General features: G+C 37.5%; 3 protein-coding genes across 3 annotated transcripts; 2 read left to right on the forward strand and 1 right to left on the reverse strand.

Moving 5' to 3' along the window:
- Window positions 1–5,020: 5,020 nt before the first annotated feature.
- Window positions 5,021–7,094, forward strand: commd4 (COMM domain containing 4). Its single transcript, XM_026202746.1, has 8 exons — window positions 5,021–5,129; window positions 5,339–5,410; window positions 5,485–5,550; window positions 5,632–5,671; window positions 6,109–6,228; window positions 6,302–6,382; window positions 6,464–6,640; window positions 6,956–7,094. Exons 1-8 carry the CDS (start codon window positions 5,127–5,129, stop codon window positions 6,994–6,996), a joined length of 600 nt encoding a protein of 199 aa, XP_026058531.1. The 5' UTR covers window positions 5,021–5,126; the 3' UTR covers window positions 6,997–7,094.
- A 528-nt stretch (window positions 7,095–7,622) lies between these two features.
- neil1 (nei-like DNA glycosylase 1) lies at window positions 7,623–12,156 on the forward strand. Its single transcript, XM_026202745.1, has 10 exons — window positions 7,623–7,728; window positions 8,407–8,899; window positions 9,477–9,596; window positions 10,401–10,503; window positions 10,592–10,685; window positions 10,872–10,993; window positions 11,090–11,117; window positions 11,200–11,264; window positions 11,351–11,549; window positions 11,642–12,156. Exons 2-10 carry the CDS (start codon window positions 8,442–8,444, stop codon window positions 11,830–11,832), a joined length of 1,380 nt encoding a protein of 459 aa, XP_026058530.1. The 5' UTR covers window positions 7,623–7,728; window positions 8,407–8,441; the 3' UTR covers window positions 11,833–12,156.
- Window positions 12,157–12,256: 100 nt separating this feature from the next.
- On the reverse strand, window positions 12,257–23,351 carry man2c1 (mannosidase, alpha, class 2C, member 1). Its single transcript, XM_026202744.1, has 26 exons — window positions 23,183–23,351; window positions 22,799–22,924; window positions 22,604–22,727; window positions 22,458–22,528; window positions 22,207–22,384; window positions 21,923–22,112; window positions 21,317–21,423; window positions 21,004–21,114; window positions 20,827–20,919; window positions 20,109–20,225; window positions 19,935–20,030; window positions 19,688–19,833; window positions 19,371–19,494; window positions 18,672–18,793; window positions 18,510–18,595; window positions 15,470–15,631; window positions 15,259–15,341; window positions 15,073–15,167; window positions 14,877–14,981; window positions 14,594–14,750; window positions 14,369–14,512; window positions 13,073–13,182; window positions 12,885–12,964; window positions 12,665–12,804; window positions 12,471–12,574; window positions 12,257–12,398 (listed from the first exon to the last, which is right to left on the reverse strand). The coding sequence occupies exons 1-26, from the start codon at window positions 23,281–23,283 to the stop codon at window positions 12,293–12,295; spliced, it is 3,078 nt and encodes a 1,025-aa protein (XP_026058529.1). The 5' UTR covers window positions 23,284–23,351; the 3' UTR covers window positions 12,257–12,292.
- Between the last annotated feature and the right edge of the window lie 257 nt (window positions 23,352–23,608).

Below are 23,608 nucleotides of genomic sequence, written 5' to 3' on the forward strand. Positions count from 1 at the left end.
GAGCATATGCATTTTTTTTTTACCTGGGGCCGCATTCACAAAGAAACTTAGAGGCTAACTGGCGAATTTATGGTAGCACCTACGTCTGGAACAGCTTAGAAGAAACAAATTAATTTACCTCTTGTCTACACAAACGTGACTTCAGATTCATTTAAGAAAAAGCCTACTCGTGTAGCAAGTCTTCTCACAAGCAAACACCTGTCACTCATCATCAGGCAATCACCGTTATCTGTTCTATATATGAATCTGTGAATAATAATAATAATATCATCATCATCATATTATTAATGTTGACCGGGTTTAACTAACTTTTTTTTTAGAAAAAGATATCCACTAAAACAGATTGTGTGTAGTAGGCTATAGATTATTTTGCGCCGATTTTTTCAGTTGCCCCCCCAAAAAAGCCAAATGCCCCCCCAAACATGACATCCTGGTAACCCCTCTGTCTTGACTCATGAATGCAGAAGAAAATCCGCAGCAGATTGCAAGACGGGGCGTAACTTGAAGTAGGAGGCGTAACTTGAAGTTGTTCAAATCACACAGAACCACGCGAGATGTCAAAACGAGATTTTGTCGGGATGGGTTCGAAACCGCATACACTTTAATTAGGCACTTAATTTCAATAAGTACTAACTTAACGAGCGCTAAAAGAGTACATACTCTACAGCCTAAATGCATATGTATGAATGCAATTTGTATATCATCATCCGCTATGTTGATCATGTGACCTACAAAGTTAAAACAAGCACAAAAACTTAAAATACATAAGTGACAGGTTTAATTAATGTATTTGTAAGTATCTTGATAATGAAGGACATTGTCCATGTTGTAGTCTTGTTGCAGAAACGGCTTCCTTTTTATTTTGTGATCGTATAGCCAATACTGTTGATTTTAATTTTTTTTTATTTTTAACTCCACTAATGTGATCAAGTTTTATCCTGAAAGCATTTTTTTATTATTAGAAAACCCCAAATCGTTATCTCTTGAATATTTTTTTTCAATTATTTTACGTGAATTTTTTTTTTTCTCGAAGATCTCTCCTTTGGAGAAGATTGTTGATTTTATACTCTAAAAATGTAAATATTACTACTCTAAAATTAACATTACCCCATAATGAATTGCATATTTTGACCACCCCAACACTTACATGCAATAATAACAATGAATGCCAACCAATAATTATATATAATTAATAATTACATTTTAGTAAAAGAAGCAAAATGTATTTTCTTTTGTGACATAGCTATAAATGAATATATACTAGTTAAACAAATGCAGTCGACGTGAATGCATAAATTTTCAGTCAAGCAATTAATACATGAATGGATAAAATATTTATATTTTATTTACTGAGAACAAAAAAACATGTCTAAATGATTAAAACAATGTATACAAGTTAGCATCACAATAAATGCATACATGTACAAGTCAACAACACATAAAACAAAGCTTCATTCAAACTTATTGTTCTAACAATCAATTATTTACAGATGGTGAACCCAACATCCTCCTGCCATTTGAACACAGCTGATATAATTCTGCTGCTGCACTTCACAAGCTCACTCTTCTCAACAGGGATGTCGTTGAGCAACAGGATGAGGAAGACCATGATGTCGGCTCTCTGAACCACACAACCTTGAAGCTAAAGCGTGCAGGACAATCTGACTGCTGTGTCTGCTCCAAACGTTTGTGTGCCTGCACCCCATGACCACGACTACCTGACAAACATTTACACAGAGTTTACAAGTAAATGCATTGATTTATTACTTTTGTAGTGGGCTAAACCACTGAAGTGGTTAAAATACATAAATAAATTATAAATTTATCCAAAGCAACTTACAGTGCATTCAGACTAACAGTTTTTTATCTAACGTGTGTTCCCTGGTATTCGAACTGAGGATGAAGACAGCACAGCAGCATCTGGTCCTGATGAGACAGTAAAGGGCAGGTGGAGTGAAGGAGCGTCTCATCTGTGACTCTCGATCATTTCCAGGATGATGCTGTGGTCTTCTCCATCCTCAGTGCACACACCAGTCTACGGACATTTTCATGTCCTACAAAAATACACATACACAATACAAAAAGTCATTACATTATTCTTTTGTTTCAGGTTTTCCCTTTTTTTCACCTTTCCTTGCAGGTCCTGCTCCACCAGGGCCGTGCACAGACCTTTTGAGGGGCATGTGCTGAAACTAAAAAAGGGCACCCCCCTCCCTTTTTTTATAGCAAGATTTAGTAAGCCTGCATAAAAGGAAGAAATGGTCACATCTTCATGACAAATTCAATAACACAAAATAATAGTCTCAAAAAAATACTTGAACCATACATAAACATGTTAACCAAATATTACAAATTAGCTTATAAAACCAAACAGAAACCAAAATCTTTTTTTTATTGAACTTTATGCACTTTTTTTTATGAACTTTGCAAAGAAAAAAATTATATATATTCTCTTTTTTAGCTATTCTGTTTGGTTTTATAAGCTAATTTGTATTATTTGGTTAACATGATTATGAATGACATTGAGAAGAGGGGAAGGTGAGCAATGAGTCAATTATTTTTGACAAACTTTTTTGAAATATAATTTAAGTAATTATGTCCAACTCAATTCCAGATTATAAGAAACTATAGCCATACCGTTACTATAACATATCCAAAATGTATCCGCCTACCTGGCAAAAATTTGATACCGTGGTGGACCAGGGATGTTGGTCTCTTGAAGGTCTCTTATTCACTACACTTTCCCTAAAATAAGCCAGCAATGAAAAAAAAAATAAAAACAGTGTGAAAAGTACAGTTGCAGTGAAAGGAATTTCTGAAGGATCACGTGACACTGAAGCGTGAACTGGAGTAATGATGCTGAAAATTCAGCTTTGATCACAAAAATAAATAAAATTTTAAAATATATTCAAATAGAAAACAGTTATTTAAAATTGTAAAAATATTACACAATATTACTGTTTTTGCTGTATTTTGGATCAAATAAATGAAGCCTTGGAATGAATCATGAATCTGCATGATAAAATATAAAGATTTCACAGTGATCTTCTGTAATTTTTTTTAGTTACTACTACATTATACACGTGAGGACGAGCGGAGAGTATACCATAACAAGATTAGCCTAAATGTTAATAAATTAAGTGTATCAGTAATCATAAATCAAACAAGAAATTTCTTAGAAATATATGTTATGTAGGTGACGAGGGATCACTCGTCGCTTTGTGTACGAAACAGCGCGGGGGCGCACCTGTTATGATTTTCCGAAGGTAAAAACAAATTATATGTTGTTTTATTACTTATCAATATATAGTTTTTGACCAGCGAAAGTGTGCAAATGTGATTTTTTTTTTTTTCGTCCGTCATTAAAACGGCGACTGCGCCTGTCGCTGCAGGTATCACATTACATTTTCATCTAGGTTACAAACTAGTTTAGCTATATAGACGGAGCGCTCACTTTTTCCAGTGGTAAAATGCATTCCATATAAAATTTGCATTTTATAAAAGATGATGCTACTGTATGCACAGGCTACTTAAGTGTTGGCTATGTATTGGCTATGACTAGATGGCAAATGCTAGCCCTCTCTCTCAGGCGACGCCCACATGTCTCAGTCAGTCAGACAGACATCCAATAAATAAAATATGAGCCTTTATAGACACAGTGTTCAGTAGTACTTATTCAAACAACAAGATATTTATTTACCCTTCCCAAAACTTTGTTCAGCTCAGCTGTTGTCTACTGTGCGGCTGCTGTGGAACTTCAGTTGATTCAATGAATATAGAGGGGGCGGAGTTATCAGCTTACTGACAGCTAGGATCGAATAAGATTTACAAAAGCTTGTTTTAAGAAGTTTCATTTGTGAAATATTTGTAAAAAAGACCGACAGACGTAAAGGGATGACCAATAGCATTGATTAAAAACAGGTTGAGTCCTACCTGTGCACGTGCCTGTGCTCCACCACAAAATATCTGCAGCAAATGCACAGAAATCAAGAATAAGAAAAGAGGTGTAATAGTTGTTTAAAATTACATTAAAATAAAATACAACTTAAGATTTAAAATGTTTCATTTATTTTTGTAGTGTACTTACACAAATCCTTTGATGTTAGCATTCCTTCATCAGTTACTCTACAGCAGATAAACACACGTGTGTCTCACCTGTCCCTGTAACATCCAGACAAGAGTCAGTCTCCTCTGTCATATATCTGTGATATACTGCATTTACATGTTGAGCTAATAACTGATGTAACTCACTTTTTATCCAGCACAAATGTTCCTTAAATTATCAATATTGCAAATGGACAAATAAAATAGATAACTTATGTTTAGTTTACATAGATTTGTTTGTTTACACGACTTACACTCATCTAAAGCAGTGTTGACAAAAGTGAATTCTACACAATATCACACACACATCACTCAGACACCTGTTTCATGTCTGTTAGATGTGCTCATCTACAATACTTATCAAACATTATACTATAATAATTAGTAATAGTCTTCAAGAAGTATATATGGTTTATGTAAATCTACTATTGAGTCGTGTACTTTATGGAGCTCCCCTGCTAGTTATGCATTATAAAACATGTTTACAGCAAAATCACAAATATGCTATATTATGTAGTTCACAGACAGGGTGTAGATTAAGCCTGTGAAACCTGGGGATAGCGTATTTAGACCTTTTGCTTATTGCTTACTTTACGCCTTAGTTTTAATAAATTATTAACTCACAAAACAATACCACTGTATGGAAATGACTTATACACTTTAAATTTAAATATATTGAAAAAAAAATATTCTCACCGTTAATGTGCTAGACTCTAGACTACCGTGTGGTTATTTTCCATACATTCACCGTTAATCATTTGCACGTGCATTGCGCGTTTACGTGTAGTTTAAACTTAACACAAAAGACAGTAATTTATATTTTCAAAAGGTGACTTTACTGCGTCTTAAATTCGTAAATTTAAGTCCGATTTTTGTGGAAACCATATAAATGGTTGCAGGCTTGACTTCTAATGTCTTTGTCCAATAGATGGCGAAGCGTAACATTCATGCTGACTTGCTAATGCTTACCAGAAGAAGAAGAAGAAGAAGAAGATCAGCTGACTGACTGAATATATTTCAAAATGGTATTATTAATCTTTTTTTCTTATTGAACGATAGCTCGGTTCATTCAAATTTTTAGATTTGAAACCATTATCAATCAATCCAGTATTATTATTGTATAGTTATTTATTCCGCTAACATTAGAAGGTTTAGAAGTGAGTTACTTCTAAAAGGCTAGGAATAGACGTAAACATTCTGGATAAACTCATTTTGCTGCTTTCTTTTATTTCAGAGGTTCCGCTTTTGTGGAGATCTGGACTGTCCAGACTGGGTCCTTGCAGAAATGAGCACCTTAGCTAGAATAGTAAGTCTAAAGTTAATAGGTGTTATGTTTTTCCGACCTTGACACAAGACTTACTGTTAGTGTTTTCTTCACAGTCGAGCGTCAAGATGAAGCTTCTGTGTGTGCAAGTCATTAAAGACCTGCTCGATGAAGGCATCGATGTAAGACAGCACTCATGTTACAATGTCTACTCAATAGATATCCCTCTAACTAACTACTACTCTATAATTATATGTTTTCAGTATGACAAAGTTGCAAAACTAACCTCAGATGCAAAGTTTGGTGAGTAAAACACGGGTTTTGTGTCGTGATCTCAGTAATAGTAAAATGAAAGTTATTATAAATCAGGATAGGCGTTCTTAATATGATTCTGTCCAGTATTGATAGCTTATCTTTTTTTTCTTTTTTTTAAAATGTTATGGCTGATATTAAAATTGTATAATGTATATTTAATAATGTAATATTAAATGTAAGGGCAAAAAAAAACTTACTAAAATGAATTGTATATTCTATAAATACAAAACAAAACTGAAGAAATGAGCAGCACAATGAAATATCAATTATATGCTTTTTGTTTTTTTAACGGACGAATGAATATTTACTGATAACACTGGCTGATAAATGACAATGGTACTGATATTTTATGCAACCTAAATAAATGCCTTGTCTGTTTATATTTTATGCCATATCTCTTGCTAATTTGTCTATTTTTTCCCCAGAAAGTGGAGACATTAAAGCCGGGATAGCAGTGCTGAGTTTCATTCTGTCCAGTGCTGCTAAGCATGATGTGGACAGTGAATCTCTTTCCAGTGAACTACAGCAGCTTGGCCTGCCTAAAGGTAAGGATATCTGCTTTATCAATGTTTGCAAAGTTATAACTAAGACTCAACTCATTTCTATTTCTACTTATAGAGCACACCACCAGCTTGTGTAAATCATATGAGGATAAACACATCGCTCTTCAGGAAAAGCAGAGGGAGAGCAGCCTGCGCTGTGAGTATCTCCAAAAAACAGAAGAAAAAACAGAAGTTACAGTCCAGATGATTTAATATCCTGATGCATGTCTTGTGTCAGTGGGTGGTCTGGAAGCAGTGAACTGGCGGGTCGATTACACCCTGAGCTCCAGTGAACTGAAGCAAGTGAATGAACCCACAGTCCAGCTCAGACTTCAGGCTCAGGACCCCGAGACAGACTCCACACAGACCACCACTGTCTCCATCACTGCAGACAAGTTCAGAGTACTGCTAACAGGTGACTCATCCGTACGGTTTATGTGTTTGAATTGCATGTAACATTTCCATCCTTATGCAATGTGATGAATATGTATCAGTCATACACACGTGAAACTGGTAATAGTTCTGTAATAGTGATAATAAACTGAATGTGGTGGTAAGCAATAGTTTACTAAAAAATGAAAGTGAGCAGAAAATGTGCTCACTCTCAGGAGGTCCAAGTTTGTTTGATTATCGGATCAGATTTGTAGAAACTTTGAATTGCAATATTTTAAGTGTATATTATATTATGCAATTATTGTAAATTTCCTTGTTTTTTTTTATTTTCTTCCAGAACTCAGACAAGCACAGACCATGATGAATGCACTACAGTGAAGCAGTCAGCATTTGTTGAATAATATTGCTGAAATGTGCACAGAATCTCTCTGTGTATTTAAACTGTGCTTCTGAGAAATTAAAGAAAATTGTTTTTCTAACGCAATGTGTTTTGTATAGGTTTTCATGTCCTGATTGGTCACATTTTTTTTTACTACTGCTGTTCAAATTGAGCACCAACTTTAAAAAATATCTCAATCAGATTTATCATTTTTAGTCATTGTTTTTTTTTTTTTTTACCTAATGTCACTAGGAAATGTCATTTGTCACTTGATTCTCTGGACTGCACTGATCAAGAACAGCCCTTAGTGATTTATCTCACCTCATGTATTTGTCTGTTAATGTATAGTTTCTTTTTCTTTCTTTTTTTAAAGGAGAGAATAAATAAAATAATACAAAAAGCTTAGAAAGTGTCTGTCTCATCGCTGCATATTCAGAACCCTTAAAAATACTTAAAGAATGTATTATTATTATAATTTCTTGGGCTTGAGACTACTAATCGAGCCCAGTTGGGAATTCTTTGTTTTGAGAAATCCTCAGGGAGAAATTGTTTAAAACTAATTTAACTGAGAGTTTGGCTTTAAAGTAAATATTCAGTATACCCACAGTAAGAAAAAAAAAACTAGAAAAAAACTACAACTCCCATGATCCTCCCGTGTCCGTTTCATAAACAGTAGCACATATACCGCGCGAGTTTCCCTGATTATATAACAACAAGCTTGAGGAGCAAAGGTGGGTTGGTGCACGATTCGCTTCAATTAATTTACTCATCGATTTGCTGAACATGATGATTAGACTTTGTTTTTTGAGCACACAGCTATTCGACAATTCATTAACTTAGCATGGAAAAGTTGCATAGCACTAACAGCACACTTTCTTAAGAGCATCGTTCAGCGTGAGGGAAAGATTTCCTGAAGTCTGTAGTATCTGCAGAGAACGCTGTTTTGTCATTAGTGTACACATATTCATATATCAGTAGGAATGCTATTATTGCTCTCTTATTTACTGTTCACTTTGGTATGTCTCTATATTTTAAAGCATATTTAGAGGCACATTACGGTTACTAAAGTATTTCCACCTTTTTGGGGAAAAAAAATGTTGAAAACTAGCGAGAAAAGACAAGTACAGAGTAACATATCCAAATATTTACACAGTTTGTAGAGGTGACTGAATTTGGCGAGCAACTTTCAGTCCTGTTACCCAAGTTCTGTGAATTTATGTGAAATATAAAATTATTACATCATTGTTAAAGACTGACAGCTTAAGTTAGATTAAATGTTCAACTCTGTTACTTGTTTAGTTGTAAAAGTATTATTTTTTTTACTTTACTATCACTATCAAAGTCCTTAGGCCTTATTTTGTTCCTGATTCTCTGTAACAGCATCTGAACCCTCGCTGTCTCACGTGTAGGTTTCTGACGCCCTGTCTTCATTTCCTGCTCAAGAATGCCAGAAGGCCCTGAGCTGCATTTGGCCAGCCTGTATGTCAACAAGATGTGTGAAGGGCTTGTGTTTAGTGGAGCCGTAGAGAAATCTGAAGTGAGTAAAAATCCTGAGGTCCCGTTCTGCTGCGATGCCTACTGCATCAAAGCCCACTCCAGAGGAAAAGAGGTCAAACTCACACTCACACCCATTAAAAATGATGACGACGGCAAACGCAAGGTCACCAAGCATCAGTCCCTGCAGCCGATGGATGTGGTTTTCCGATTTGGGATGTCAGGGTTTTTCCGCTTCACTTCAGTAGATGACCTTCCCAAACACGCCCATCTGCGCTTCTACACTAATGAAAATCCACCCAGGGTGTTGAGTTTTGAGGACACCCGCAGATTTGGCAGCTGGCATCCAAATGGGAAATGGCAGAAAGACAGAGGGCCTTGTGTCATGTTTGAATACGAGAGCTTTAGGTGAGAGAGAAAAATGTATTTCACAGTGCACTGACTGTAAAGGTGTGGTCATATTTGTCATTCTCAGCACAATTTCACTGGTACAATTAAGTCATTCCAACAGGGATTGGGAGTTTCCTGTCAGTGCAAAAAGAGTCCCCTCATTTAAGATTTCGCCCATTTTGACTTGAATTCACCACCCTGACCAACAGAAAGTTGTTCAGAAAGTAAAATTATTTATGCATCACTACACAACTGAGACAATGGACCTTTTTTCCCCATGCAAAAGTTTGCTAAAATATTACTTATGTGACTGCACTCAATAATCATATTATACACATTAAATATTCAATAGAAATTATATATTAAAAACATACAATTTTGACATACAATATGATTAGTCTCCTGTTGTGGTTTGACCATTGGAGCTCATATAATGTTACATCATGGAAATTGTTCATGCTGATATTGGGCACAATGTGACACTGGTTTTGTATTTTTATGCTGTTTTCAGCAATTGCAATTCATATGAAAAGTTCAGTTTACTGTGTTGTCGGCTTATCTGTGTTTACTAAAACTGCTTATTTAAATATTTCAGGGAGAATGTTCTTTCAAATCTGTCTGACAAGACATTTGACAAACCCATCTGTGAGGTGCTCTTAAATCAGAAGTATTTCAATGGGATCGGGAACTATCTTCGAGCAGAGATTTTGTTCAGGTAATTCACTTTCTAATGTCTTCTAGATTTGAATTTCCTTCTAATGTTTCTAGATTTGAATTTCCAGAGATGCGCTGGTCAGCTGGCCATCAGTTGGAACTGACCATTGTTTTCCCACCTAACATTGCATTCAACAGCTGATCTATGTCACTTCCCAAAATTGTCTGAAAAGCGCAACAAATTTCAACTTTTATCTTAAAAATATATAATGATTTAAAATAAAGCAAAATAAATAAATAAAAGTAACGACAGAAAAAAAACCTAAGGAAATAAATGACTTGATAGAAACAAATATGTTTCATTTGTTCTAAAATGTAATTATTTACTTATTCTTCCATATTTTTATTATTTATTTTAAGTTTCTGCAGCTTTGGTCCTCCATACTCTAACACTTTTATGTTTTAATCGTTACATAAATTTATTGCATACATTTTTTTTAAAGGATTTTATATTACTTGATTTTATGTAATACTACAAAGCAAAAGGTCTAATCATTCTGTTTCTTGCTCAAATTTAAAACAACTTCTGATGCTATATTGCATTTCTTGTTCATACACGCTTTTATTCTTTCTTGTCTGTTGCTTGAAGAAATAAAAATGTGAAGTCGCTATTGCGGTAAGCCCAATTTGCTGGTGAAACGTGAATAGAAATCGAAATATATCATGTAAAAAATCATGAAAAGTGCATTTCTAAAATGATTTACTTAATTGTGCATGAAACCTTTGAACTTCTCCTCTCTTTGATGGCCTACAATCACGTCAATCTAAATCTAATTATGAGGAAAATAACCCCCATTCTTTTCAGATTACAAATCCCTCCGTTTGTGAAGGCCCGGACAGTTCTAGAGGGACTTGAACTGAACGAGGAGGATAAAAACAAGGTCAAAAAGGAGATTACAGTTGTAGAGGTGAAGGAATCTGACCTTCTTGTCTGTGTCAGTGTATCAATATGCACTTTGTTCGGCATAAATCATTGCTTTGTACTGTTTCATTCAGTCAACAGAGAAAACCGGGAAGAAAGTGGTGAAGTCTGAGACCCCGGACCTTCTTTCTTTGTGTCACACTGTTCCCTCGGAAGTGGTGCAATTGGGTGGGTTTATACTGAAACCAATTATGATTTATTAACTGATTTTGCACAGTTGTACATGCTCCATGTGAGATAAATTTGTGCATGATGGTACTTGTACAAAATCCCAGTGTCAGTGACATTTCATTTTTAGTTATAGATCAGCATCCATGCATCTGCCTTTTTACTTCATTTTTTTTATACCCTAAGGTGAAAATGGTTATGCTCCAGCAAAGGGGAAGTATTCTGTGCTTCAAGCCTGGATGCGATGTTACTGTGTGGAAGGAATGAACTCATTAGGTGACCACAATGGACGGACAGTTTGGTTCAAAGTATGTGTTTGTAATTCTCTGTAAATCTTAATTCTAATCCTGGAGACGCATTTAGAGTTCAATCTGATTTTGATTCATTAATTGCTTTGTTTTGAGGGGGATCCCGGTCCTATGGTGCCCAAAGGTAAAATCCCTTTACAATAAAAACAGATGATGGATCCTAAGAATGTTAAAGTCGCATGCAACTAAAAATATTTCTCCATTAGGTGCCAAATCTCGCAAAATTATCTGGAAAAGGCAGATAGATGACCACGATTACACTGATTCAAAAGTGAGATGTCATTACTTTGCATTTATAACACGTGAGTTCATGAACCGATACGAGAACTTCATCAAACAACATCTGATTCACTCTAGAAAGCCAAAAAGACACGCACCGACAGCAAAGCAAAAGCAAAACCTGTTAGGAAAAAGGAAACCGTAAAGGTAAAGAAAGAAAATGCAACGTCCAAAACACAAAATGCTTCAAAAAGTAAGAAAACAAACACAGAAAAGTTCAATGCAGCACCTGCAGATGAGAACAAGCCGAAAACAAGAGGAAAGAGAAGCTCAAAAGGTGAGAATCTCACATTCACTTTTTATTTGGCTACTTTCAAGTATTATTTGTATTCAGATCCTGATTACACTGCGATGTTGTCATTTCTTAAGTTCCTCCAAAGACTGGAACTAATACAATCAAAAGCCAACATGTGGAAGAAGAGATAAAAACTAAAAGGAATTCTGTAGCCTGCAGGAAAACCACAACAAAAGGTATGCCTTCAGTCTTGATACAGAGGACGACTGTGCTCGGTGAGGCGTTGTATCTTGTGATGTTAATCCTTCTGTGGGTTTTATTCTAGCAAAGCCACAGCGGAAAATAACTGGCACACGAGGACGCCGTTCCAGATGATGTCACTCAGACCAAATCATCAGAATGCTTTGGACCAAGAGCTGAAGTCAGCAACCTACTGTAATGGACCACCCAGACTTTTTATATTCAGTAATAATTTCAAATACACCGTATGTAATCAAATCTAAAATCTTGGTGTTAAATGCCTGCTTGGGGCCTTATCGTTTTTCACTTCTAGTGTTTAATCAACCACATTAACTACCCTTTTCTTAAGATTTCACAAAGAGGTGACAGGAAAAAAGAACCAAGTAATACATTTTAAATCTTAGACTTTGAAAAAAAAATGTTAAATTTTTTTTTTTTGTGAAAATGTGTATGAATATCAAAACAAAGTTTTCCAAAGTAACATCAGCTACTTGTGAAAAACAAGTGAATCAAGTACCATCATGATCAATATGCCATTAAATGGATCACTGTATAATTAAGAGGAGAGATCTGATCTGAAAGGGTTTGAACGTTAGGGATATTCCAGAGGACACTGGAATACTGGAATCAGGGCGCTCCAGGAGATCACAACTGTAAAGACAGTTACCTATGAGAATAATGTTCTTAACAGTACAACAATGTCAGTATTAATTGTTTACTCACTGCCATGCTTCTTGTATGGGAAGGGAAGTTGACAAAGTTGTAGTCACGCTGCTTCCGTGAGACTCATAGAGGCGAATAAGTAGGGCATTCTCTCTGCTTTCCGCCTGTGAGAAAAAGGAAACAGAGTTTGTGCTAAAAAAGTGGGCAAAATCGGTTAGGAGAGGTCACAGACAGGGCATTTCATGAATGGGCACCTGTTTAATTGTCTCCAGGATGACAGCAGGACAGTTTACAGAGAATGCACTCCGGGGTTCAGCAATGACGCCATCAAAGACGTGGAGAGGGAAGTTCAGGTTGTAGGCGTACTGGATAACCGAAGCATCCTGGAAGAGGCCTTTTCACATGCATTGGTTTTATTTATGGTTGTCTGAAAATTATTTATAATGGTTTTTAGATTCAAGAAGATGTTCCAACCTGTGTGTGGCATCAAGGCATAGGTAAAATTATGACTACCCATATCTGCATTGGCATCTGGTGCTTTTGGAGCACGCAATCTGTGGGAAAAATTGTGATGTTAACCAAAACATAATATTTGAATGCCCTCTCTGTACTTGTTTTTGAAAGATACTGCTATGTTTGTTCATTCTGGGTGGGTAGCTTACAGGGACAAGGTCATGATGCTTTCATGGATCGAGTAGCCATATTTGGAGTCATTAAGAAGAGCCACGCCAAAGCCATGCTCAGACAGATCAGCCCATTTGTGTCCCCAAACCTATTAAATGAAGCATACGTTCATACATTATGTAAAGTTCTCCAAAAGATCATAAAACCACAGATGTTATGAGGAGGAGACATGGCTCAGAAACCCACGGGAGAAACTGCAGTGTCCATCACATGGGCATTGGGAAGCATGGTCTATTGAATTAAAAGAGACAATTGTCCTATTGGCAAGGAAACTGTCTGGTGTTTTTGGCCTAGAATGTGCATGGGCATTCATTGGATTAATGTATTTAAAGGGCTCTCATAAGGAACTCTTTGGGTGCCACCATGTTCCATTCCCAGCCCACAGTATGCCCACACTTGTCCCACTGAGCCCATACTTAGTTCACAGTGTAAACATACTAGGAGCTTTCGCACCATTTAGTTCTAGTAACTAGAGAACCAATTTCCTCCTCAGGCCATTTACCAGGTTGCTTTTGCAGCGGCATCAGGAACTCTGAAGCAGCCAACAGCGACGTCATTATTCGCAGCATTTACAAACATCAACAACCAGTGAATGTAGGTGGGTTGTGTCATGGGTTTCGTGATGATGGAGATGGAATGTAAATGCACAATTTACGTGACTGAAAGAGCATGAAAATCTAAAAGCCTGCAGTGTTAGATATCATCGAGTCTGAGAAAAGAACACAACTCTGCAGACAATAGTTCACAAAAATCTATTATCACTTTTTTCAATGTTCTTGTATAAAATATTTTTACATGGCTTTTTAAAAATTGCAGGTAGCTAGTATTATGTAAGGTTTTCGGCCAATCAGCGTAAACTTACATTACCAGTAGTTCTATATGAGAAAGCCCATACTGTGAGCATATTATGGGCCCACAATTTGCCCCATTAGGAGCCCACTCTGGTTTGTGTGGGCCAGCCCCTACTTTGGGCTGTACCACTCAGACCCCACCCATGCCACACAGTGTCGGGGCCCACACATGCCCTGTATTTCATGCTGGTATTGGGGCCCACAGCAGGGTACCCGCATGTGACTCAATTCTTTGCATGCAGTGGTCCCACATGGGCCCCAAAGGGGCACGTTTTCTGGGTTGTTGTGCCCTTTGCCACACCTACAATGGTAAGGTCACAGTACACTATAACTCGACTGCTACTAGGAAGTGGACTCTTGACAAGAACTGCATGGTTTGAGGGTGAAATTTGTATAAAAATGTTTAAACAAAGTAAAAACTACCTCGAAGCGAGCCCAGTCCCAGGATGTGTTTCTATGAGTGGGCCTCTGCAGGTGTCCAAACTGGATCTCATAACTAGCATTTGGGCTGCGCACCTGCACAGGGAACTCCACCTTCAGAAACTTATGTGACTCTTCCCAGTTCACCTGGAGACAAGATATCCATTATGCTTCACCAAGTTTCTTCGGTTGATTAAATATCAAGCATAAGATAGCAATCTTTGCAACCTGCGTGTTGAATTTGATATAAGGGCAGCAAGCATCCAGAAGAATCTCCTGTTTAATAGTGCTTTTTCCGCTAATTCTTAGCAAGAAGGAGATGCTGCCCTGAAGTCCCCCTGATCTCACCACTTTGGCAGGTTCAATGACATCGATTACAGGCTTCCTAGGAATGTAGAGTTATTGCTATCAGGATTATGACTTTAAATTTGGTTCATACAGAGTTCAAAGCTGGGTTCACACTGGATCAGAATCTGATCCCACCCACTGCAGTGAGAAGAAACGGTCTCACCTTGTCTGAAGGTGGTAGTCCATCACATCCCAGGCGTCCCAATACAGAGGCACATCATCAAACAATGCAAACTGGTTCCCAAAGTAACCCTCAGAAATCGTTTCCCTGGAGGCATAACATCGTTTCTTGCAGTAAGTACTGTAAACAACCTTATAAGATTTTTAACTTTTCGTGAAGGCCCTACATTATGACTCACCTATTAGCTTGAAGCAAAAGCAGAGACATCAAACGACCTGTTTGGTCTATTGTGGCCTTCAAAAGACCATTCTCCATAATAATAGTGCCATCGACCTGTGTCACACAGAGAACCCACAGAATGACAAAAATGTGTGGGTTGAAGAAAAACATGAAATGATGGAATATTTCCAAGGGAATCAAGTACCTTGATTGTGACAGAAACCGAGTCCTTAGGCTTTACTGTCTCTGTGACTTGAGCTATGCCCACGCTAGGTACTTTCACCAAGGCTGCAGGAAAGGTAGGGACCATTATAGGGAATAATGTTTCAAAGGGTCTTGATGAGTAGGAGATATCTTTGAGGTTGACGGAAAATAAGGTCAATTGAACAATAATAGGTTTTGTCTGTGGAAAGTACCTAATCTTGTTTGGGTGTCCTCCGTTGGCAGTGATATAACTTCAGTTCTTTCCCAAGGTAAAGTATTCAACACAGCTCTGCTGGATCCTGCAACTTTCCCTGGAGTTGATCCCAGTGATTCACAAGCATCAAGAAGAAGTCTTGACCCTGTGGTGCGTATCTCTGAAAACATGAAGTTCGTTAGGTCTTCTGATGATGCAGTCCATTGGGCATATCAGAGGCACAGGAAGTGAAGGCGATCTTGTGAATAATACAAGTCCTGTTTGATTTTTCATACTTTGTGGTCTTTCAGCAAATCAGTATTTGTCATCATTTACTCATCCTCATGTCGTGCCAAACCAAACATAAAAGAATGGGATGACAGGCAGAATGTTTACACATCTGTTTCCCATATGCATTATATTCAAAGTCTTTTCAAGCCATACAACTTTACTTACTAGTTGTTGCAACTGGGGAAGCCAAACCATTTTTCCTGCATAATAAATTATATCAGAGCATATAGACAAAATTCAATAATTATTGGTCCACTGGTTAGTTGGGTGATTTGTTGAGGCAAATTAAAGGGATAGTTCACCCAAAAATGAAAATCCTTTAATTAATTACTCACTGTCATGTTGTTCCAAATGTGTAAGATCTTTGTTCATCTTCAGAACACAAATTAAGATATTTTTGATGAAATCCAAGATTTTTCTTAGACAGCAATGCAACTGACACATTCAATGCTGATGGGAATTCAGTGCATGGGAATGCATGGGAATTCAGTGGTTCAATCTTAAATTTAAAGCTACGAGAATACTTTTTATGTGCAAAGAAACTAAAATAACAACTTTATTCAACAATTTCTTCTCTTGCATGTCAGTTTTCGATGTATATTCACAACAGTACCACTGATGGAGGAGTCATCATTCTAATGAAGAACCCAGATGTGCTGTGGCTTGTTCGCAAGTAGAGGAATGCACACATATTTTGAAGTCATGGCCTAGTGGTTAGAGAGTTTGACTCCTAACCCTAGGGTTGTGGGTTTAAATCTCGGGCCAGCAATACCACGACATAGGTGCCCTTGAGCAAGGCATCGAACCCCCAACTGCTCCCCGGGTGTGTGTTCACTGCGGTGTGTGTGCACTTTGGATGGGTTAAATGCAGAGCACGAATTCTGAGTATGGGTCACCATACTTGGCTGAATGTCACGTCACTTTCACTTTTTTTCACTTTTGTATGCATCATAGTATAGTAAATGTGCATCCAAAAAACTGATGTGGGAGAGAAGAAATTGTTGAAGTCATTATTTTTGCTTTCTCTGCACACACAAATATCCTCTAAGCTTATATTACATTATAGTTAACATCACTACCTTTCTGAGCCTTGAATGTGGTAGTTAGGTTGCGGTCTATAATGGAGGGTCAGAAAGCTATTGGATTTTATCAAAAATATCTTATTTTGTGTGCCGAAGATGAACGAAGGTTTCACAGGTTTGGAACGACATGAGGGTAAGCAAGCAATGACAGAATTTTTGGGTGAACTATGCTTTTAGTACTTTTTTTTTTTTTTTTTGGCACATCAAAGCATTTATTTAGTAAATGTGTTTCCATTTGAGCGCATGTGTTTTTTGTTTTTGTTTTAAAGTACCCCTATTATGCCATTTCTAAGGTTGCTAATATTGTTTTATGAGTCTCATAAAACAGGTTTACATGCATGCAGGGTCAAAAAACAGTTTTCTCAACAACAACAACAAAAAGTTATTAGCTATAGCCAAGTTATTCATAAACAACTGGTGCAAAGCAGTTCAAAGCATCAGTCTCTCCCCCTCCTTTCCGTGAGCCCTCACTGCTGTGATTGGTCAGATGGCGCAGTCCTTTGTGATTGGTCCAGAACCATAGAGCATCCTCTCTACAGCTCTGGATTGGTCTACCGCGTACAGAGCATGTTGGAAATGAAAGCTCATTGCCATGACAGAATGACAGCCCTGGAGACTTGTCAACACATAGAAAATATGATGTGGATTATAGCTTATCAACTCGAGCCGGAGTCTGATGATGTCTGATAGTGGCTGATCGACAAGAGACTGATTCACAAGCACGACTGGACCAGGACCTTTCTCAATGGTAAGTTTATGGTAATTATGAGATTTGATAAAACAACTCTCACAGTGTAGGATACAACGTCTTCTCCAAATTATGTTAACCACAGAAATTTCACCGTGTTTGTGGGCAGGCAAGTTGAAAGCCTAAAACATGGGCGGACATTATGCAAATGTGTTACATCGTGATGTAGAGATGTAACAGTATAAGATTCAAATTTCTGTTGACTTGTTTTAGCGATTGCAAGCTGTTATTTTTGTTTTGACAGACAATATGTTTATTTATCGGACACGAGTCAGCTTCACAACTTTGCAGATACTTTATGTTCACATACAGCTACATGACACACTGCATGAAAGAGAATAGTCGAAAAGACATAATAGGGACACTTTAATGTGTATTTTAAAATTGTATGCACAGATAAATCTGCTAGTACTATGAGATAAATAATTCATAATTTAAATTCTTATTCCTCCACCATAGCTCTCAAATATGCCATATGAGGATACATTACTCTCAATTTGCTTTCAGCAATATCAAGTGCCACTGGTTCTCATGCGTCTCAAATTTGAGTTTGCAAAAGTGTTATTGAGATTGCTAAAGGGCAACACGACTTAAATTTCAATATACTCCCCACACAAAGCTACATTAAAATGATATCAGAAGACCTAGAATACAAGGCATGAATTGTGTGGACTACTTTTTGGTATGGTTTTTAGATTGACCCCCCTCCCCCATATTTTAAGCAAGACACAGACGGTCCCCATTCACTTTGATTTGTATGGAAAAGAACATCCTTTATTTTCCACTAAAGAATGAAAATAATGAAGAGTTGGAACAACATAAAAGGTGAGTAATATAATAATTGGATTTTAAACTATTAATTTAATACTCTTACTTATTCTTCTAAAATCAAGGGTTAGAATAAACTAGACAGACAATAGTAAAGGCAGATGATTTACCGTCATAGTACTGTAACGCATCCTCAACAACCATCTCAATACAGCTGCCAGGAATCACGTCATGAAACTGATTGAGAAGAAGCAATCTGAAAAACACCAGAGAGTCACTTGATATCTCAGCAATGTGATTATCACCAGGATCTTTGGCGCATTAGCACTTGCCTCCACAGCTCTTGAAGTTTGCATGCTGGGTATTTGAAGCCATCTCTTTTACACATGGCCAGACAGCTAGCCACCTCAATGTCATGAAGCAAAGCTTCACATTGGCGGTTTCCCAATTTTATCTACAGAAAAAGAATTAAATGGCATGATCATTCAGGCAGGCACTGACATAGTATTTATACTGGAACACTAGGCATATTAATAAATAATCACTCCCTTTATATATCTGGGCTGGGTTTCTCGAAACCATCATGAGTTAAGTGGATTGTAGAGACCGTAGATGGCAAAGGTTGATACCATTGTACATGGTACATGAGGAAAATAGGTTCACAATTCTTTTAGGAAACCCAACCCTGATGAATGATGTTGTGAACTTAAATTTCAAGAGGAGGTTAGCCAATCATAAATGAGGTCATTTGAACACTTTTACAGTTATGGTAACCCAAAGCCTGTTATGTCAGAGAAATGGAAAATGGTCAAGTGAAACAAAATTAATTGTTTCAAGTGCAAAAACGTGACTCTCTCTCTCTCTCTTCTCTCTCTCTCTCTCTCTCTCTCTCTCTCTCTATATATATAAATGTGTATTAAATGCCCCTTTATCAAATCATGCACTGAACATTGAAAATTAATGCAGATGCAAGTTCACTCAGTGTATTGATTTGGAAGAGCACTATTGGGATTTAAGAGATGGTAACACACCTTTGCTTGTGTGGTGTAAGTGCCATTATGAAGCTCAAGGAAGAGCTCGCCAACCCACGTACAGAGGAGGGATGAGTCTGATTCCAGTTGAGAGAACAGGACATCAGGACATGACATCTGGACCCTTGATGACACAATCACGATCATCTCAAATCATTACTAAATAAAGACCACTGATTCTGGTAATCATTCAGCACTGACGTCATGCAGCTGCCTCACAGGTTAAGTGCATATGAATGTTAGTTTTATTATATTATCTGGAATACACAGCAGGAAATTAGTGTTTACACCCTCAGACAGACAAAAAGGAAACTGACTTTGGCAGACAATCAGTGTCCTGAACACGTTGTAGACGGTCCAGCATCAGCTGTGTGGGGCCACCTCCCCCATCTCCGAAACCAAACAATACCGCACTGTGATTGGCTCGTCCCTTATCTTTATTGTTCTTCACCGTATTAATCAGCTGTGTTGACCCAAAGAAAGGAGAAATGAGAAGGACTAATACTTAAATTATAAATTTAAGTATTAAGTAAAATTAAGAAATGACACAAATGACACACTTACATCCTCCACTTTTCCCTTCATCTCATAAGAGTTACCCGGAGGAAAATGAGTGAGAACCAGCGAACCATCAATACCTTCCCAAAAGAATGTGCTATGCTGGTGAAGAGAGGAAATCTGCTTTTAAAACAACAATAATGAGGGGGTTTTACGTGTACAGATGTGGTAGGTACGTACTGGGAATGTGTTCACAAGGTTCCAACTCAGCTTTTGTGTAAGAAAACGAGAGATCCCACATCCTCTCATGATTTGAGGCAGCTGTGCTGAGTAACCGAACGTGTCTGGCAGCCAGAACTGTGTGGGATACAGCAGACAGTGATTTACTACAGGAAGCAGGTTTCTTTGGTTGTGTTTCAGAACAGTGACTAGCATAATACATGAATCTGTAGAACATTTTTAGAATTTAAGTATTGGTCTTTCAACCCATAGTAGGGAAAACATGTTGTTGGTGACAAAGAATGGAATATATTTTCTGTCTCTTTCTGTTTGCATATCGATACAATTCAAGATTATCCTTTTTAAATTAAAGTAATAAATGAGTCAGACGTAATCTAAAAGTAATAAGAAAGGTTTTGTTTCATCATCTCCTCTCAAGGCCCATCTGGGGGTTGTGTCTGACAGATACAGAGCTTCATGTGCCCTCCTTTCAGGTTCTCAAGACCTCCTCAGCCTTGGCAGAGAAAAATATGTGCACTCTTTCTTTTTTTCTTTTCTTAATCTGTTCCTTCCTATCAAACTGCAGATTTATTTAGACATCCAAGACCTGGAACCGTGTCCATGAGTTCCTGCAACTGCATCAACACTGATAACCAAGCAGAGAAATGGTATGAACTGTATTGAGTCACAGGAAGTGAATGCAGGTAATTTTTCTTTTTGACAAATAGAGGTACCTCACCTCTTTACAATAATGTCCAAACTCATCCTTGAAGAAGTTCTGTCCGTGTAGAAACTGTCTGACCATTGATTCCCCAGACGGCAAGTTGCCATCCTGATACAAAGAAATTTGAATGATATTTTAACTTGTTCTGAACAGAATGAGGTGAAGAAACGTGCACAAATATTTTCTTCCTACCATTTCCACCCACGTGCCTCCGACCGGAATAAACTGGCCTTTCTGCACAAACTGCTTTATCTCTGAGAACAGGCTCGGGTACCAGCTCTTCACCCACTGGAACTGCTGTGCCTGAACATACACGTGTGCTTCTGATGAGAGCATTCCATTCATGTCCGTTGTTTTGTACCCTAATCTAAAAACAACCTCATTTACATGTGATATAACACAATATTTAGTAAGTTTATGAAGCATTTTCCAATGGATGTGAAGAGGGTTCTTTGTCACTGTGCCTAAAAAGAAAGAAAATTTGTATGCATATTCAGAAACGTACTTGTGAGCATGTAAAGACAAACTCTGGGTTCTTCTCCATCAGTCTGATCACAGTGACCCAGCTGCGAGCACACTTCCTGATCGTCTCTTCATATGGCCACAACCAAGCTGAGAAAGGGATTGAAAACATCCAACATGATCTAATATTTGTAACTGACATTTTTGGGAGTTAGTAAGACCTAAGTGCTTTTGAAACATTTTCTTACACTTACCAAGGCTGTACTTATTTTACCAAAACATACAGTAAAAATAAAAAAAATATTACCATTTAAAGCATATATATATATATATATATATATATATATATATATATATATATATATTTATATTTATTTAATTTATTTATTTAATGTAATTTATTCCTGTGATGGCAAAACTTAATTTTTTAGCAGCCATTTCCTTCAGAAACCAGTTTAATATGCTAATTAATCTTTTTGTGGACATACACACACACACATACACTTTGAAAAAAAGTAATCATTTCTTCAAAAAAATAAAATAGTTGAAGGCTAGTTTACATTTTAGCATATCAACAGCTGTATAAATAAAACATCAAATAACTTTGTGTCATAAGTATTGAAGTAAAGCAACATTTATTAAATATTACCTGAGTCAATGTGGCAGTGACCCATGGCATGCACCACGTGTTGACTCTCCCCATTTTTCTGGGCAAAAAACTTGTGGGCTAGACTCCGAGCAGCAGCAAATGAACTGGGATTGGCTGGATCGCACAGATTCACCATCTCATTGGCTGTAAACAAGGCCTGGAATCCGCGCTGCTCCCCTTCTCCTAGCATCTGTCCAAACGCAGCGTAAAACAGACCAGGAACATGTATTTAGTGCATACACTTCTGCTTCCCAGCCAACTTATACATCAAAGTGTGACAATACCTTGACCATATCCACAAGCATCTCAAAGTCAGTGAGAAGCTCTCTGACATCTCGATTGAAAACGACAAGCTCTGCCTTCTGGAGAGTGAACTTCCGGTTTGGGTCGGGGGCGGCGATCATGGAACCTTGCCCGGCTCCAAATAGTCCATTGCATGCAAGTTCCACGTACAGGGTAATGCTGAAAATTGAGATTAGAACGTAAAGATTGAACCACATGCGTTTCAGGCTTTTCTTTTAGATTTCACACATACCCCTGAGGTTCACCATCCTTCAAGCACTCGGTCAGAACATAACTGGTCTTCTCACCTTCTTTGGTCAAACCCTGAAAAACAATTCACATTCGTAAACCTTCTGCAAATCCTCCATGAGATTCTGATGTAGGCCTTGGTCTCCTGACCTGGACCGGTTGTTGATCCCGCCACACCATCCCCTCTCCATCGCTCTCCCATCTCAGGTGCACCTCCTTCCCTCTCCAGGCCTCAGGGATCTTCAAGACCACTCTGAACCAGCACGTCCACCATCTGGGAAACATTCACAGGCAATAAACCTCTATATACAGTCTGTTAGACAGTAAACCTTTGATGCAGCTTACGTGGGCCCGAATGCGTCACCAACTTTACAAGGCTGGAAGTTTTGTTGGACGGCTTCTGAATAAGGAATACGCTTCTCCGACAGGAACACAGAGATGGATTGAAGCGGATGAGTGTCTCCAAACAGTCTGCAGGAAACGAGAGTGTTTAAATCACTGCTCATAACAAACCATGAACTAGAGTAAACAAGGTCAAAGGTCTTTTATTAACCTTCAAGGAATAGTTTAAAAGAAAATAACTACTATATAATAATTATTTAACGATATATACAGTAAAATGTTTAAGTTTGATTTGAAAAACGTCCAGTAAATTTGCAAAAACATGAAAAAATTAAATAACTAAACAATAGTTTGCATAGAAAGAAACATTAAAGTGCATTGGCTTACCTTCCTCTCAGGTTGCAGTCTGTGAAATATGTATCAGAGATAAACTTCTCCGCTCGCTCCAGGAGAGTCCGTCTGTTTTTCAGCACGGGTTGGTGGTACATGATTAAAAACTAAAGTAGTTATGAATCAAGAGAGATGTGCTGCAGACGTGTCTCTGTCTGCACTTGGACCCGGAAGTACTTTGACAATAACAATCAGCTGTAAATCCGGGCGCTTCGGTCAGTGTACAATAGAGGACGCCATTGCTTCAGGTTTTACAACATAAACAACTACAGCAAAGTGATATTCAGTTTCTGTTTCATGCTTTATTCCGCTTTATTGTCTAAAATGTAATGCACGGTATGTATTTATTTTCAGTTTTCCTCTCTCATTTCTGTTAGCTTTAGGAAGACCTCATTATAATAGTATTACATCTCATTAATATCA

This window comes from Carassius auratus, chromosome 25, assembly GCF_003368295.1.
Source record: "Carassius auratus strain Wakin chromosome 25, ASM336829v1, whole genome shotgun sequence".
In the NCBI taxonomy this organism is placed as follows: domain Eukaryota; kingdom Metazoa; phylum Chordata; class Actinopteri; order Cypriniformes; family Cyprinidae; genus Carassius; species Carassius auratus.